The 19227-nt window shown below is 42.4% G+C and overlaps 1 protein-coding gene and 1 long non-coding RNA gene across 5 annotated transcripts; both read right to left on the reverse strand.

Moving 5' to 3' along the window:
* Positions 1-1384: 1384 nt before the first annotated feature.
* Positions 1385-7266, reverse strand: LOC307022540 (uncharacterized protein). Its single transcript, XM_079655365.1, has 6 exons — positions 6783-7266; positions 5795-6420; positions 5189-5507; positions 4679-4733; positions 4178-4331; positions 1385-1988 (listed from the first exon to the last, which is right to left on the reverse strand). Exons 2-6 carry the CDS (start codon positions 5803-5805, stop codon positions 1862-1864), a joined length of 666 nt encoding a protein of 221 aa, XP_079511491.1. The 5' UTR covers positions 5806-6420; positions 6783-7266; the 3' UTR covers positions 1385-1861.
* Positions 7267-15301: 8035 nt separating this feature from the next.
* On the reverse strand, positions 15302-19119 carry LOC307022542. 4 transcript variants are annotated; one of them, XR_013803431.1, is made up of 10 exons: positions 18992-19068; positions 18695-18822; positions 18463-18555; positions 17877-17974; positions 17655-17681; positions 17254-17347; positions 16831-16943; positions 16607-16635; positions 16206-16299; positions 15302-15923 (listed from the first exon to the last, which is right to left on the reverse strand). It is a non-coding gene; the product is annotated as an uncharacterized lncRNA (long non-coding RNA). The 4 variants fall into 4 exon arrangements; XR_013803432.1 differs by having other exon boundaries at positions 17847-17974; XR_013803433.1 differs by having other exon boundaries at positions 18695-18846; positions 18992-19035.
* Positions 19120-19227: the final 108 nt, after the last annotated feature.

Here is a 19227-nt window from a genome sequence, read left to right on the forward strand (position 1 = left end):
AGGTGCTCTTTTGCAAACTTCAAACGTGCAGCAATGTTTTTCTGGACAGCAGTGGCTTCCTCCATTTTATGACCAACTTATGCAGAAATCCAGGTAATTCCAAAGGGTTCACATACTTTTTCTTGCAACTGTATATATATCTGTATATATATATATATATATATATATATATATATATATATATACAGTTGCAAGAAAATATATATATATATATATATATATATATATATATATAAATATATATATATATATATATATATCTATCAAAACAAAAAGCTAACATCTAATTTTAATTATACATTTCAAACACAGTATTTTCCCACATAGCCAATGATCTATATAAAACAAAAAACTGCTTTTAGTCTATTTGGATGATGGACAGTTTGAAGCGTTGAGTGAGTCGAGACTTCTCTGTTTCATTTATTCTACTCTGTATAATTGTTCTGTAGTTATTGTAGCTAAAACGGCGATTTCTGAGAGATTTTAAATCTCAGATCTGCTCAACTCAACCTGTAAGACAGGTCTCAGTGGGTCACGCGCCTTAACCCTGCCTTACAATAGGCAGGAACACTCTGCTGTCGCCCATCAGCTGAAAATAGTTAACTAATTAGAGGGGCATGCCCCCATAGCTGTGAGAACTCAGCAATCAGGTGTCCATCTTACACTGTAAAAAAAAAATCCGTTGAAAAACGGACAAAGTGCTGGTAATTTGCTGCCAGGACATTGTCCGTTATTCTACAGACACTTCCGTCAACCCTTTAACGGATATTTCTGTAGATTAACAAGACTTTGTCTGTACCATATACGGACACTTCTGTCAACCTTATAACGGATATTTCTGTAGATTAACAAGACTTTGTCCGTAATATTTACGGACACTTCTGTTAATCCTAATACGGACAATTCCGTATTTTAACAGTCCTTAGTATGTACTATTTACAGACACTTCCGTTAATCCCAATATCTTTTTTTTTAAATCTTGGGATAAAAAATATATATATATCCTAATACTAAATAAATAACAATCATTACACTTTCAAGCAAACTGAATAAAGCACAATATATAGAAATTGAACAAAATGTATACCATTTTTTCCATACAAGTGCATTTATTTCCTTTTTGCTAATGTATAAAGTGCATTTAATGATGAAATGAAAAAACTGAACTTTTCTCCCACTGCTGTTGCACCCTACTGGCTCACCTGTCAGTGAGGAAGGAGGAGCCCCCTCCAGGAGGATGTAGCGACTCCGTCCTACACCTCCCACTCAACATTCCCCGCTGACAGGCACTGCCCCAACCTGTAGGAGAACATGCAGTGACAAATATCACCCTCCCAACTTCCCTCCCCCCGAACATGGGGGATTTGAACCCAAAGAATCTGTGGTGGTGGGCAATAATTTTACCCCTCGCTACCTGAGTGCCATACAAATGTTTTTTTTTTAAGACATTTCCATACAATTGTAAAACCCTAACATGAACATACATTCAAGTATGTAAAATAACAGCAACAATAACCTTTTTCTTAACACCATGATGTTAGAGGTCGGGCTGTGTGTACATGTGCGCCTCAAGATCAAATTAGTAGTTATAAATTCCTCCCAATGTTTGCCACTGCTGTTGCACCCTACTGGCTCACCTGTCAGTGAGGAAGGAGGAGCCCCCTCCAAGAGGATGTAGCAACTCCGTCCTACACCTCCCACTCAACATTCCCCGCTGACAGGCGCTGCCCCAACCTGTAGGAGAACATGCAGTGACAAATTAAAAAAAAGTAAACTTTTTTTTTTTTTAAGTGTGTGTGTGTTGGTATGTTTAGTCCAAAAGTCCAGTCCAAAAAGTTCGGTTTTGAGCTTTGAGGAAAGCTCACATGTGCCAGTCAAATTCCTTCAGCTCAGTCACGAGCTTCGACAGTTTTGGAGGAATGTGATGCTGTTTCTTCCCCTTCATCTCAGCCTTGGACCCTCGGTCAGGATTCATTCCAAAGAAAACTCTAAGGAAACAGAAATATGTTTAGCTGCACATGCAACTAAATGAATGAAACTGAACTAAAGAGTAACATGCAGACAAAGCTGAGATACTACTTGTAGTGTGGCTCTACAGGAGTGGAGCCGTCTAAAATAGCATACATTTGTTTTCTCCACCATGCCCGTGTGTGTGTTTCCATCTACAGCTAATGTTGCAAAATACTACTACTACAATAACACTTTGCTCCTGTAAGCTGAGCAACTCAGACAACGTGCTGTTAAAGTCTGCTCATCACCAACATACTATACTGGAAATCTCAGCATAACCCGTGCACCTGTGACTTGTGTGGATATACTGTACGTGCAATGAACGATCTCAGGGCACCGTTAACTCAGTGCATGAGTAGCACAGCTAGTAGTAGTCGCTAGTAGTCACGAGTGCTGAAAGAAGTTGTGACGATTGATAACAAACTTTTAATCTGAAATGTATGTCTAAAATTAATGAACAATGAGTAATGGTCTATTTTGTGACAAAAAAATATATAATTTACATGAGCCGTCAAAAATGGCCGGCGAGTCTGTTGTAAACAGTGCTGTCCGGGAAGATTGTTTCAATGACAGTGGGACCTCTTTCTGGTCCCTCTGAACCCGTTCTGGATCACCACTCCTCGGTGGTGGTAATAGGTTTGCATTTGAGAATACAAACATTATGCACCTTTACAATATGAATTAACAAAACTATTATTTTGTGCTGACAAACTAGGCTATATAGTGTATTTAGTGACTTTTCCTGTCATAATCACCACTGTGACATAGCCTACAGCAGCCTACTGTAGCAGCCTCTATATTTTATATGTAAAATGTCTTGGTATTTGCTACATTTATCGTGGAGTTGTGTGTTTGTTAAACATACATATACAATTTAGAGGTGACAGTGTGCGGTGTTATAGTTTGTTAAATGCACAGGTGAACATTTGACAGGAGGAGTTACTAAATCCACAATGGTTTTGGTTATTGGCTACATACTATAGGTGGATCATGTTTGTTTGTATTCTCATAATGCAGACCAATTCACATAATCACGATAGGCGAGTTGTGATCCAGTGCACAAAGACGGAGGTACAGATTTCATTGCAGCAGCTTTACAGGCAACCAAGGTAAAGAGGGTTGATTTATTTGCATCGATTATGATTGTACACAGTCTATATACATTTTAGTCACAAAATAGATAACATAGTTGCTCAATTTTGATTTCACACATACAACCACTGCATTAAAACTGCATCTAAATTTGCTACTTTCAATATCGCAGTCTACTTGTCAGATTTCAGTCAATCTTAAGTGTGACACAACCACTAAGCTCATCTGCAACAAGAGCACAGGCGTCAAACGTTGAGTGGAGTGGTAACTGTGACACTCGGTGCAAATGTACACGTTACACAACAAGTATTAACATTGGGGCATGAATCCTGGTATGGATTTTGTTATATTAGTCACAAAAGCAGCTCACATAGAATAGCCTAAATGTGTGTCTTTGGTTAAAGAGATAGCTCAGAGATAGTTGTTAGGAATATTGTACATGTTTTCCCAATCACCCAGTGTCAGAGCCTAATAAATGCCAAATGCCTTAGGACAGACCTTTTCTATGTACTTGGTGTAGTCTGAAGTTATATGAAAGAGCATGGGCCTTCAACAGGAAGCTGCAAAATGTGCTGCCTGTGTTATAGGAACATTTATTAAGTATTGAGGGTTTAAGTGATTATATGTTTGATAATACACATTAACATGAAACAAACAATAGAAAAGATCATGTGTAAGCAAACAAACTTTACACAACACTGGTGATAGTGCTGTCAAACAGGTCTATGAACTCTATGAAAAAGTTGAATCTGCAATACAATTTTAGGCAGTATTTGGGTCCCTGGTTCATCTCTCTCAGCTAAGGGGTCCTTGGACTGAACAACATTGAAGACCCCTGTCAAAGAGCAATGAATATCTTGGCTCGATTGTAGAGTGTCAATGGGATCAAAACATATAATATATATTATATTTAATAATCATGATCCCATAAGCATCCTGGAATTGAGCACAACTATGCTAGTAATCTAAGGGACGATGAGTGGATACCTTTTTACATGCTTTGTCTGGTGGGAAGCCCTCAGTCTCAGAATTTGAATACCCCAGCTTATACATTTCAAAACAATGAGCTGCTTACCTTTGCATGAATTCCAGGGTAAGAGACATCTCCTTTGGATATTCAATGTTGCAGACATAAAACAAGCAGAAAGCATAGCTCAGGGCCACAATGGGGGAGGTGATGTGGTCATTCACAACTTCCTGATCAACAGCAATCTGGAATAGATGGTCACCTTAAACATAGATCACAAAAACAATATGTATTAGTAATTAAAAAAAATAATAACGTACACACGTGCCAAATCTTCCATACTCAGCCCAAACACAGGTTATGGTAAGAACAAGCAACAAATACTTTGAAAAGGTATTCTGCATTTAGTTTGTCAGACTTTACATACAAGTGTACTTAAATTTAAAGATTTTGGCCCTAATCAACATAGTTCTGAGCACCATTTACAAAACAAAATCAACCAACTCTATACCTTTTCATCACAACAAATCGTCTCATCAGTAAACCTAAGAACAAATGGAGAACATATCTCCAAGCTTGCTGGGATGCAAAAATGATTCAACTACAAACCTCTGATTAGGATGCATGGGGTACAGGGGAGGCTGAGTTCAGCATCTGCGGAGTACTGTTTTCGAAAAATAAAACAACAAAGATACACATATGAATGTGTTGATTTTATGTTTCCAATGTACGCAAACACACAGTCAGGCAGGCAAATAGACCATCTGCCAGCGTCTGTATCAGAGGCAACCATAGACAATAATGTTAATAGTAGTTATAAAAAAATATTGTTTACACAAACATAATCGATTAATGTTAGGATCAGAATCCTTTTCGGTCAGGGGGGGAAAGTCTGTCCTTACAAGACCTTGTTCTATTAGGGGACAGCATTTGGTCCTCCAAGACAGAGGAGCTCTGCCGGGATGGAAGTGTATAATTATATGAGGGATTTTCTCCTGGTCGGGAAAATAAATCAAGGATTTTACTGATTTCCTTTTATCTTCGTTTCCAGGAGAGATGGTTTACCAATTTCGATATTATCAGCAGCGCAAAGTGGGGTTTAAAATCCATAAAATGTACCTCATTTTTGCAGAAAAGGTGATCAGGGTTTTCCTTGAAGTATCTCACAATGCCACAGATCAGCTGTACTGGACCTTCACCCATCTTCATCCCTTTGGTGTCAAGGAAGTTGTTGATGCCCGGTTCTTTTTTGGAAAGCTCCTGTGCCAGCTTGTTTTGTAACGAAAAGCCAAGGAGTCTAGATGCATGATCAAACAGGTGAGCAGCTTCAAAAAGAAATGGCCACTCTTCCTTTAGGACCTTTACATTGGTTCCGTCGTTGATGGTTTCACGCTGGATGGGATATGTTTCAGCCATCAGTTTTCGAAACAGATGACTCCTAAAGATATGAGGCAACAGTTAATCAAACTAATAAATTCAATCAATAATAAAACAAATGATCAATATAAATACAGATAAATCAATTTCGGGTGAAAATAGCTGATATACAAGCGCACAACGAGTCCCATTGTGAACTTGTAGATCAGTTATTTTTTGTTAGTTATACAAAACCAATTTGAATTGATATACCAAAAATAAATCAAACTCAAATATTAGCCTCTCAATTACTCAATCAAAAAGTAATCCATACATACACAAGAACATAATGGATGGTTGGAGCCCTACCTGAGGATCATGGGTTTTGAAGGCACTTTTCAATTCATTTCGTTTTGACAGCAGTTCTGCTCTACTCTCAGTTCCCTTTACAGCAACATCCCACTCCACACATCCATAACGATCGGAATTTCTTGACTTTTTCTTCCGCTGAACTTCACCCTCTCCACCCTCTGCTCGCCTCTTTCCTGGGGTTGATGTTCTCTTAATATTTTCAACTCTGTTTTCTAGCTGGGTAAAGAGAGGACCACAACCATCTTTTGCAAACGGCATATTTCCAAAGGGCTCTGTCTGTTTGAAAGACAGAGGATATTGTCCTACAATGTTCTTGGCGATTTCCATCAGCTTGGATCTACCAGGTCTTCCAGGGTGTTTATGGAGGTAATCATCAACAATGATCCGAACCATCTGTAGTCTTTCTTTCGACTTTACCCATTTCTTTTCACCCAACACATCCATGAGCTTTGAGGGCATTTTGTGCCATGGTATGGAATATGGCTCACAGGATGGGGAGTGGGCAGATGGGGTATGGGCAGGTGGTGCTTCAGGTGGTGTTGGGGACAGATCATCACTCTGTGGCAGAGGTGTAGATGTAGGGCCAGGGCCAGGGCTTCTGAACTGTGGTGCAGCTTGTGAATCTATGGATGACATACCCCATAAATTAACCACATCACCAATGCTACTAATTAATTAATACACTGGTTTTCAATGTCCGTTGGAGACCACCAGGGGTACAAATGGACCCTTAAGGGTCTGTGAATTTGTACAGACAGTATACAGGGTTGGGCAATATATTGATATATCATATGAGATTATTGAATAGGATTTTGGGTATCATATTGTGATACCTGTTGTGTTTTCCTGATTTTAAAGAATGAACTGAACTTACCCAACTGTTAACATTACATAGTCATAAATACATAATGGTGATATTTGATTTTGTCAGTGTTGTCCACCCCTCAGTACTGTGCAGATTAGGGTTACAAATAAAAAAACTTACCTCCTTGGAAAGCCTTAACGAGTCTTCTGCACTGAATGAGTGGCAGAGTGTCCTGAATGTCCGGGGCATCCACAAGGATCAGGTCATCTTCACATTGAACTCCTAATTCCACCAGTCTAGCCATGAGTGCATCCATCTTATCACTACTGAGCGATGGTATGGCTTTCTTAACCACATCTTTCACAAGCTCCATGTTGGCATGTGTTTAAGAGGAATGAGCAACCTCGCACCTCTCTGGTAAGAAGAAAGTGGATAATAATCATTAAGTTTGTCCAGATTTTGGCAGCTGTATTGACCGCAGTGTTTGGGGGGAAAACACTGTGCCAATGGAAGCTAACGGGAAGCTAACGTTAGCCCGCGTCCTTTTGCAATACTACTTTTAATCCAGATGTAACCACAACATAACACACACACCTTCAAATGTCAACGAAGCCTATCGAATATATATTAGTCGATATGATACTATTATAGCTGTATTGACCGCAGTGTTTGGGCGTAAAACACTGTACCAATGGAAGCTAACGGGAAGCTAACGTTAGCCCGCGGCCTTTTGCAATACTACTTTTAATCCAAATGTAACCACAACATAACACACACACACCTTCAAATGTCAACGAAGCCTATCGAATATATATTAGTCGATATGATACTATTATAGCTGTATTGACCGCAGTGTTTGGGGGGAAAACACTGTACCAATGGAAGCTAACGGGAAGCTAACGTTAGCCCGCGGCCTTTTGCAATACTACTTTTAATCCAAATGTAACCACAACATAACACACACACCTTCAAATGTCAACGAAGCCTATCGAATATATATTAGTCGATATGATACTATTATAGCTGTATTGACCGCAGTGTTTGGGGGGAAAACATTGTGCCAATGGAAGCTAACATTAGCCCGCTGCCTTTTACAATACTACTTTTAATCCAAATGTAACCACAACATAACACACACACCTTCAAATGTCAACAAAGCCTATCGAATATATATTAGTCGATATGATATTATTATAGCTGTATTGACCGCGGTGTTTGGGGGGAAAACACTGTGCCAATGGAAGCTAACGTTAGCCAGGTTGGAAAGATACTAATAAAACAACAACACACAAACCTGCGAAAATAAACTAACCATAAATACAAACTTTACCTATCAATTCAATGAACTGGCCAACTTTTGCACGGGGGGATACTGCTTAAGGACTATATTCTAACTGGGGCCAGTTAGAAGAGAGTTACCTGCCAGACGTACACGTAATAAAACAAATATTTAACTTTAACACAAATGTTATGTTTACCATAAATGTCCTTTTTGATTAAGAAATGAGGTTCCATTCCCAAATTAAACACAATGAACCAACCTACCGAGCAGACTTTCAGGTTCACTTTCAGTGCGGGATTCCTGTAATGGCGGCCACAGATATTTTTTACCGTGCAAAAGCACCCACAATGCAATGCGCAACCAGTGTTGCCAGATTCTGTGAGGGACACAAACAAGCCACAAGGTCTAGAGAAAATAAGCCCAAAAGAAGTGAAGTGGGCCACATGAGCACTTTAAACCTATACAGCAACTATTAGAAAATAGCAGATCACAACGTGCCGCGACGCGACGCGTTGTGAGCTTGTAGACCTGCTATTTTCAAATAAAATCTTGGGGGAAACTTATAATAAGCAGACCTGGCAACGCTGTTTTCAACGGCAAAAGTAATGTAAAAGTCGATTACAGTACTTAAACAGTAAAATTTTACACCACATTGGCCATCATTTTACGGATTTTTCTTAGAGTGTAGGTGGCTCTTTCCTGGAGCATCAGCTTCAGCCAGACGAAGACTGACAAAGACATTGGAGTCCTGTTGGAGTAAGACTGACAAAGACATTGGAGTCCGGTTGGAGTAAGACTGACAAAGACATTGGAGTCCTGTGGGAGTCACGAGGGAGGCAAAGACGAGGCAAATCCTACTTTGATTGAGCTAATTATCGCTGGTGTTTTCTTTTCTTTTGTTTTATTCAATTCTCTTTGGTTCTCTAGCCCCTCATGCTATAATCATGTGTATTTTCTCCATTCCTGTTCATGTGTCCTCTCGCAATTATCACTGGCCCCGTGTATCTCCTAATCGATTTAACCGGCCTGCTCTTGTCTATCCCACATGCTCCACTGAGATCCAACATCTCGTTTCAGGGGGCCTGTGGAACTGCCAGTCAGCTGTTCCTAAGGCTGACTTCATCTCTGGCTACGCTACCCTGCAGTCTCTGGATTTCCTTGCTCTCACGGAGACCTGGATTACTCCATCCAACACATCCACCCCAGCAGCTCTCTCTACAGCATATTCCTTCTCCCATACACCCAGACCCTCTGGCAGAGGAGGTGGCACTGGTCTCCTGCTCTCTCCCAACTGGAGCTTTTCCCTCTTCAAGCTACCTAACTTCACTCCTTCCACCTTTGAATTCCATGCCGTCACAGTAACCTATCCTATACAATTAACCATTGTTGTTCTCTACCGTCCACCAGGCGCCTTGGGGGACTTCTTGGAGGAATTAGATAATCTCCTCTCACACATCCCTGAAACTGGCCCTCCCACTGTACTTCTCGGAGACTTCAACCTTCAGACAGGGAAGATATCTGAACTAACATCTCTGTTAACCACCTTTGCTTTCTCACTGTCTCCATCCCCACCAACTCATAACGCTGGCAATGTCCTTGATCTCATATTCTCAAGGAACTGCACTACTTCTAACCTCTCTGTAAACCCGCTTCACACATCCGATCACTTCTTTATTTCATTCTCTCTACCCCTTTCCAAACATAACAACCTAATCTCTTCTAATTCTGCACCTGTCCGCCGCAACCTTCGTTCCCTCTCCCCCTCTCCCCCTCTCCCCCTCTACCTTTGCCTCATCGGTGCTCTCAGCCCTCCCTTCCTCTGATTCGTTCCAACTCCTGCCTCCAAACTCTGCTGCAGAAACTCTCCTCTCTACTCTCTCATCCTCTCTGGATTCTCTCTGTCCTCTCACATCTCGGCCGGCTCGTCAGTCCCCTCCTGCTCCCTGGCTAAATGACGCACTGCATGCTAATAGAACCATCCTTCGGGCAGCAGAGCGGAAATGGTGGAAATCCAAACACCATGACGACCTCCTAACCTATCAGGCTCTCCTCTCCTCTTTCTCTGCTTCGATCTCTCAGGCAAAAAGCACTTTCTTTCAAGATAAGATCCAATCTTCCTATTCCAATCCCCAAAAACTATTTTCTATCTTCTCCACCCTCTTGGACCCCCCCAAAGCCCCTCCCCCCTCCTCCCTTCTGTCAAGCGACTTTGTTAATCACTTTGAAAAAAAGGTTAATGATATTCGCTCTTCTTTTTCTGACTCACCTTTACTCACCGCTGGGTCACCAGACCCTCCCTTCACCCACACACTGACCTCCTTCTCCCCTCTCTCTCCAAGTGAGGTTCTTACCCTCATTACCTCTGCCCGTCCTACCACCTGTCCTCTGGACCCTATCCCCTCAAACCTCCTTTAGACTATAGCTCCTGATATTCTACCGTTTCTCACCCATTTCATCAACACTTCTCTAACTTCTGGTCACTTTCCAAACAGTCTCAAGGAGGCAAGAGTAAACCCTCTCCTAAAGAAACCCACTCTCAACCCGTCTGATGTTATAAACTACAGGCCTGTCTCTCTCCTCCCGTTCCTGTCTAAAACACTTGAACGCGCTGTCTTTAAACAACTCTCCTGTTATCTCCATCAGAACAACCTTCTGGATCCGCACCAGTCTGGTTTCAAGGCAGGTCACTCAACAGAAACTGCTCTCTTTGCTGTCTCTGACGAACTGCACACTGCTAAAGCAGCCTCCCTCTCCTCTGTCATCATCCTTCTGGACCTGTCTGCTGCATTCGACACGGTGAATCATCAGATCCTCCTTCGCACTCTCCAAGAACTTGGAGTTTCAGGCACTGCACTTTCCCTCCTCACCTCATACCTCAAAGACCGCACCTACAGGGTAACTTGGAGAGGGTCCGAGTCCGACCCTTGTCAATTAACTACAGGGGTCCCTCAGGGCTCTGTTCTTGGTCCCCTCCTCTTCTCCTTGTACACAAACTCGCTCGGGTCTGTCATTAGCCCGCATGGTTTTTCATACCACTGCTACGCTGACGACACCCAACTAATTCTGTCCTTTCCCCGCTCAGAGACCCAGGTCGTCGCACGCATCTCTGTTTGCCTAGCAGACATCTCTCTGTGGATGTCTGCTCATCACCTCAAGCTCAACCTTGACAAGACTGAACTGCTTTTCCTTCCGGGAAAAGATTGTCCCACTCTTGACCTAACAATCAACATCGGCACCTCTGTTGTTTCCCCGACTCAGACTGCAAGGAATCTGGGTGTGAACCTAGATAACACACTGTTCTTCACTGCAAACATTGCTGCTACAACCCGCTGCTGCAGATACACGCTTTACAACATCAGGAGGATACGTCCCCAGCTGACCCAGACATCAGCGCAGGTTCTGGTCCAGGCTCTCGTCATCTCACGCCTAGACTACTGCAACTCCTTCCTGGCTGGTCTACCTGCATGTGCCATCCAACCTCTGCAGCTCATCCAGAATGCAGCGGCTCGTCTGGTCTTCAACCTTCCTAAATTCTCTCACACCACGCCGCTCCCTTCACTGGCTTCCAGTAACTGCTAGAATCCACTTCAAGATACTGGTACTTCCGTACCATGCTGCGAATGTATCTGGCCCTTCCTACATCCAGGACATGGTTAAACCGTACACCCCAGCACGTGCACTCCGCTCTGCATCAGCCAAACAGCTCGCTGCACCCGCACTGCGAGGAGGACCCAAGTTCCCGTCAGCAAAAACACGTGGGTTTGCTATCCTGGCTACAAAATGGTGGAATGAGCTCCCCATTGAAATCAGGACAGCAGAAAGCTTACACATCTTCCGGCGACAACTGAAAACTCATCTCTTTAGACTCCACTTCGAGCGATTGAATTACTAACAAAGCACTTATATACTAATAAAGGACTGGCTTTTCTAAAGCCAGTTGAGTAGCACTTGAAATGTTTGGCTCTATGAAACCTGATGTACTTATATGATTCTGTTTTCTTCAAGGTTGTATCTTCCTGGTCGAATGCACTTATTGTAAGTCGCTTTGGATAAAAGCATCAGCTAAATGCAATGTAATGTAATGTCTGTATTAGGTAAACTACGTGTTAATCACCGACATTTTGTTTATGATATTAATACTAATGTTATTATATTGAAGCAGGGGTGGGGAACTTCCGGCCCCCGGGCCGTATACGGACCGCTAGACCATTTGGTACGGCCCTCGAGGTAATTTATAAACAAAGTGGCCTGTGCCTGGTGGTGGGGCCCAATGTGATATATTTTCATGGGGCCCAAAATCCCTGGCGGCGCCCCACTAAATGTTCAAAAAACTACATTTCATAACTTGATACCAAACCGAATACTCACCATGATTATTACACAGAGTTATTGGTGCTGTTACTCCCTCTGTCCTGACTCCTGTGTCCTTGTTGTCGCTGCTTCTGAGCTTGTGGCTACTCTTTGCTGTCTTAGTAACATGTTGCATCACAAAACTCACACAAGGTGGTTTGTTATAGGGTGGTGATCATCCTGGTTATCACAGGCTACAACCGAGGTCACCTAGCTGGTGAGGGGATTTGTTTTCTGTCAGTGCACATTTGTTGCATTCCATTTTTGTCAAATATCAGTGGCTATGCTTCAGAAAAACTTAAATCACTGAGGTGTCTGCCTTTTTCTGCTCAGTGACAGTAGCGTGGCGAAAAAATTAGGGGAAGCTTAGGACTAAGGACGCACGCCTTTTATCTGACCGCACGCACTCTCCAGCCGAAACTCTAATAAGCATTCATTCACAAACTAAATCAGGAGACCTTTAACGTTTTACGTCCGGTTCTCTCCTTTGTTCCTCGCTGTACACAGCTCCAGTTTGGGCATTGGCCTGTCATCAGATTTTATTTGTTGTTGCTGCTGCAGCGGAAGTCTAGTAAAATTATTTTTGATTAAATACTCCAAATCTCCACCCTCCATAATTGCACTTGCTTCAGTTGCTTGCTACTTTCTAACGGCGGTGAGAGTGGTGCAGTGACGCTATCTATCTTCTATCGATTAGATTTATGATTTGAAAATTATAAAAGTAGGGTAGACATGTGGATATTATCCGACTGAACAAAACGTGCATTTATCTAACAGGTTCGTTTTCCACTGACCTTATTTTGAGCTATTTTCCAAAATCCTATGGAGAAATCCCATTGCTATTTTGTCGAGGGAAACCGAGCGCAGCTTACTTCCGCTTTTTGGGACGCGTCACTGCACCACTAAGTTGATGCGATTTGATTGGATTGTGAGGCAAGGGAAGCCAGCCGCCTCTGGCTTCCCTTGGCATGGCCCTGACCAATCACAGGTTGGCAGGGGCATGACGTGAGCCTCATCTGATTGGTCAATCCCTCCATTTTCTTTCACCAAGGGAAGCAAATTTCGGCTGGCCTCCTCTCGCAACAGAGAGTGCAATATACTGTTTCACCATAACATCTAGAGGGGCGCTGTTTCACTCTTTGTAAAATACTCAATGAGAATGGGGGAGAGACGGGCCGGCAGCAACACACAAAGAATTTCCGAAACTAAACGAAGTGTTTTTATTTATTTATTAAAATTATAACTACAATCCGAAAAAACAGGGGAAGCCTGGCTTCCCTTGGCCTCCAGGAGAAAACGCCACTGCTCAGTGACCATCCTCTAGTTGAAGCGCATTAACCTGTGTCTTTGATCCTAACAAAAGGAATGAATGCAACCATGAGGCAGATTGATCAGGTGACTAACATCCTGACCCACTAGCGGTGGGACAGGTCATGACCCTGGCCTCCAATGTAGTTGTCTGTGGCTTCATCCTGGGCTGCAACCTTGTGTCTCTCATTGTGGAGTTCTTCTTCTTGTCACGGGTGTACCGCATCGTCCCTGCTCTTTCAATCAAACCACCGATGCTGGAAGAGGATCGTTTTTTTTGCAGAGGACAGAGAGGAGAATGTCACAAGGTATGGATAAAAAAAATATATTTTTTTGATTTTAACTGCCTTTAGAGTGTAATGTGATTACTAAATTGTGCATTAAGGACAGTGAGCATCAGAGTCATTCACCTGCTAACTGAGCTTTTAAACCAGTCTATGTTTTAAACACAAATGTACATCTCTAGATACCTCATAACTCCTCCGGTGCAGGTCCGGACTGCGGAGGTTTGTTGATAAAATCATGTCGTCTTCTGACGACATGGCTAATAGTGTGTGAATGTTTAGCTTCCTAGAGCAGCACGGCTGTGTGAAAGGGTGAATGACGACATGTGGAGCGCTTTGTGGGGTCGTAAAGACTGGGTAAGCACTGTATAAGTTAGACCCTCCAGAAAAACGCAGGCAAAAATCCTTGATTATGCGGGCTAAAATCCTTGATTATGCGATTAAACATGCGGGGTTTTATGTGATTTTATGCGATGAAATTGCGGGAAGTTAGGAAATATGCTAAAAATGCGGGGGAAAAGAATAACAATTTTTTTAAATATTGGGCTGTCTTATTTATTCTCTCACACACAACCTGCCACTAACGTTAAACCCCTTTACTATTCAACACATTCAATGTTTATTTATTTTAATCTCACACACACCCCCCCTATATTAAAAAGGTTTTTCACAACTTTTTTGGGTTCAATCTTTAAAGCAACTTCTGCCTTAATAGAAAATACAAAAAATGTAATCATTTTCAGGATTTTAACCCTTTAAATGCCATTTTGAATACATCAAACCGCTTTTTTTTTTTCATGAGAAAAATGAGTTATTTTCCAAAAAATACATATCTAGTGACTGGCTCTTTTTTTTTTATAAGTCTTGAATATTTATAGAGGGAGGCAGGCGATTTCCTCATCAGAAAATGATCATATAGGGCACACACGGAGCCGTTGGGACACCCAGAGCGTTGCGTATGCCGGTCTACCCACCTTGGGACCCGTTACCGTAGTCGTTTAGTTCCCCCCCACACACACACACAGCGGAGCAAGGCAACGAAACTTAAAATAAGCAGCATTTTAGGGCGCGCTATGCATGCCTTGTGGGGTTTCCCGACATGTCGTTTCATTAAATTAAAGGGTGTTTCATGTTGTCGTTGCTTTGAACCTTCTTAATACCTTGGAAAATGCTGTTTAATAGCCTTAATTTTCACTAAATTGATCGATCAACTTTTAATACTTTTTAAGACCCCGCGAACACCTTGTTTTTGAAGTGAGAAGTTGTCCGTCAGTCGGAAGCCCCCCCCCCCCAAACGAAAACTCTTCGGTTCTCCACAAATTACACAAGTCACCCAAAGCAGCGTTAAAAAAGCGGGAGGCGCCGAAAAGCGACTAGTTTGTACCATTGAAAATTGAGCCCATAGCCCACGACAAACAGAAAAGATTTCCACTTGTTGCAGTTCATCATTTTGTAATAACAGGAAAAAGGCAGTCTCCATTCTTTGTCAAACATTTATTTGAAAATTCTTCAAATACAAATTAATGTCAATGTAGAGAACAGTTTAGATCAGGGGTCGGCAACCTTTTTGATATGAAGTGACATTAAAAAATAAAATAAAAATTGTTATCAGCGTGCCAACGATCGAGAATTATCAAGGGGGGGGGGGAGCTTGGCGCTCGGGGAAGCAGTGTGTGGACCTGTCAGCGCAACTTACATGATGCCGAATTTAACAAACACCTTTACATAATTGGTTTAAACGGCATAATAATAAGGACGATCGTCCGTTCTGTGATTCTCCAGAGCACACATGTTATGATATTAGGGTCATGCAGAGTGAGCTGAGATCCATGTCCCTTTGAGAGAGAGGGGGGGGGTGTGGCTTGTGCATGTGTGTTTGTGGATGGTAGAGACTTATTCCACTTATTCCTACTGTACCACTGGTTACGGTGCCGCGTGCCAGGGGTTGCGACCCCGGGTTTAGATGAATAACCTTGTACAACAAGACGGAGGACAGGAGAGCCCGAGTTTCACTCCCAAGTGACTCCATGCCCCTGCAGAGCCCAGTAGGACTGTTCCACCCGGCTTTTCATGCGTCTGCACGTCCTCCAGTCACACCTGTCGGAGCGAAACAGTTAGTGACCTGTGTTTGGCTGCCACACATTCTCAACAGGAGCTGAACAGTCCGAGTGTCTCAGTGCGCTGCGAGTAAACTTCATTTTGCATCAGTTGAACCAAAAAACTGAATCATCATAGACCATCTCAGACCAAAGCTCTTCCAAGTCCCATTAAGCCAGAGTCATATTTACTGCACTGGCCCATTTATGATGAGCCAGTGCAGTCCTAGATTTAACCATTTTGTAATAAAGCCCAGCAGCAATTCTGCATTATTACACTCACCCTCAGTAGAGGTCCAGCCTTGGAGTCAGCCTCCAGGTTTGTGGTTGCGATGTGGATATGTCCCAGCAACTTCTTCCATCAGTGTGTGGACGAGCTGCAAGGCAACGGGACATCAGTACCAGCACATGGCAAAGCAACAAGACGTTTAGAGAACACACCTGATGATGTTAAGCCCATCTACTACAATCACACCTCAAACGGGTCAGTCGAGGAATTTCACCAGCTGTTCCGATTCTTTGAAGTCTACATGATAAGCAGTACGTGGGTTCAACATACTGGTGTGGTTATGTGGTCAGTGCACTGTGAAGACATCTTCATCTTTTGTCAGAGACTCTAGTCTATGAAATCATCATCCCACATAGCAGAAGATTAAAGGAAACATGATTTAATAGCACACTTACCTCAGAGAGTCTCCAACATCTTGAGAAACCTGGTGATGAGATCAGAGCAATTTATTAGAACATGTTCTAATGTTTGCACTTTGTTTACAGTTCATATTGGGCATACTCAGAGCACTGTGAAGATATCTTCATGATTTATCAGAGACTCTAGTCTAGTTGATCATCATTGCAGCCTTTTGGTTCTCATTGCACACCATTGTGCTGCATCCCAACCCAACACTCACCATGTGCTCATGGCTGCAGACTTTGTTCAACCATCTATTAACTTGTTCTCCTCGAGTTCTTTGGGCACTTGGTGTTCTGCGTAGTGAACTCCATGCTGGGACTCGTTGTAGATCTAAAGAACATAGAGCACATGTTGCAGTCAGGTCTCCCTCCATCACAGTAACCAATGGCTGCCACACATCATCAACAGGAGCTGAAGAGTCCGAGTGTCTCAGTGCGCTGCGAGTAAACTTCATTTTGCATCAGTTGAACCAAAAAACTGAATCATCATAGACCATCTCAGACCAAAGCTCTTCCAAGTCCCATTAAGCCAAGGTCATACAATGCCAAGATCACATGGTCCATTTATGATGAACCAGTGCAGTCCCAGAGTTAACCCTTTCTAATAAAGCCCAGCAACAAAACTGCATTATTACACTCACCCTCAGTAGAGGTCCAGCCTTGGCGTCAGCCTCCAGGTTTGTGGTTGCGATGTGGATATGTCCCAGCAACTTCTTCCATCAGTGTGTGGACGAGCTGCAAGGCAACGGGACATCAGTACCAGCACATGGCAAAGCAACAAGACGTTTAGAGAACACACCTGATGATGTTAAGCCCATCTACTACAATCACACCTCAAACGGGTTAGTAGAGGAATTTCACCAGCTGTTCTGATTCTTTGAAGTCTACATGATAAGCAGTACGTGGGTTCAACATACTGGTGTGGTTATGTGGTCAGTGCACTGTGAAGACATCTTCATCTTTTGTCAGAGACTCTAGTCTATGAAATCATCATCCCACATAGCAGAAGATTAAAGGAAACATGATTTAATAGCACACTTACCTAAGAGTCTCCAACATCTTGAGAAACCTGGTGATGAGATCAGAGCAAAGTATTAGAACATGTTCTAATGTTTGCACTTTGAGTATGCCCAATATGAACTGTAAACGAAGCACTGTGAAGATATCTTCATGATTTATCAGAGACTCTAGTCTAGTTGATCATCATTGCAGCCTTTTGGTTCTCATTGCACACCATTGTGCTGCATCCCAACCCAACACTCGCCATGTGCTCATGGCTGCAGACTCTTTCCCTTCCCCCCGCCCCCCCCAGGTAGGGGGTCAAATGATCTTTCAGAGCATCCATCTTCAGGCAGTGTGATCCTGAAACAGCAGGGAGGGTCATTTCAATCAAAAATGTAAGTTCTCAGACTCCTATTAAAAAGGCATGCACACTTTATAAAGTTACAAAAGTATACAGATACCCAAACGTTTGCACAACACAAATGTGCCCATCTGGCTGTTTTTTTTTTTTTAAAGAGTTCAAGTAATCAAAAGGAGATTTAATAATAATTTCTAAAAAAAATTGCGCTAAATCTAAACCCCCTTTTACATGCATTTGAACCTTACTTAGGCTATAAATTGAGATTTCAAAATAGCCTCTATATGCAGTTTGAAGTCACATTGAAACGTGTTGGCGGTCTTGCACCGAGGCCTAACGCCCTGCAGAGGGAGCTAGCAATTACACAGTTTAACTTTATTTATAATACATGTATATTAAAATTATAAACAACAAAACACGCTTCTATAAAATAGGGATTACGGAACATTATATAATTTGTTCAAATCCCTATGGTCAAATTAACACTCACTTTGTTCAACCATCTTTTAACTTGGTTCTCCTTGAGTTCCTTGGGCACATTGTGTTCTGCGTAGTGAACTCCATGCTGGGATTCGTTGTAGATCTAAAGAACAAATGTTGAAGTCAGCTCTCCCTCCATTACAGTTAACTTTGTTTTTCTAAACATAGTGATGACATAAACTACTGCCATGGACAGACGACTACAGTCAAAATGAAGTGCACAACAAAATGATTAGACATACAATCTGAACGTTGAACGACAGGGGAGGGAGTGTATTCCGCCAATTAGTTGTAGTTCAAGGACTTGAGCCAAGCTACAGTGGAGGGCCGAAAGCTTCTCTACCAAGGAACATTCAGTCCCGCTCCATCACTGCAGATGGGAGGAGAGGGAACCCTGGACATTACAGTGACCATGTGCTCGGCATGGAAAAACTTCTGCACACGCTGCTGGTCGCATCTCGCACAACTGACTACTACGTTTATATATTTATGTCATAAGCCACACACACGCATAACCAGATGGAATCACATTTACCTACCCTTGTTTCCTAGGCGTTACAGTTCTGAGCAAAAATCCGGTTAGCTGTACTTCCACGTCCACATCCAACAGAGAGCAGACAGAGAGACCGAAAAATGTCCGGCCTCGGTTTATATAGGCGGGTACTGGTCCTCCACAGCACCCTCGTGCATTTGGTGTCCTGAGTATGCCTGTTAATAAATACCCTGAATTAAATATACATTCCGAAAAAGAGAGAAAGTAAAATAACAACTTTTA

Source organism: Notothenia rossii, assembly GCF_949606895.1.
Source record: "Notothenia rossii genome assembly, chromosome: 10".
Lineage (NCBI taxonomy): Eukaryota > Metazoa > Chordata > Actinopteri > Perciformes > Nototheniidae > Notothenia > Notothenia rossii.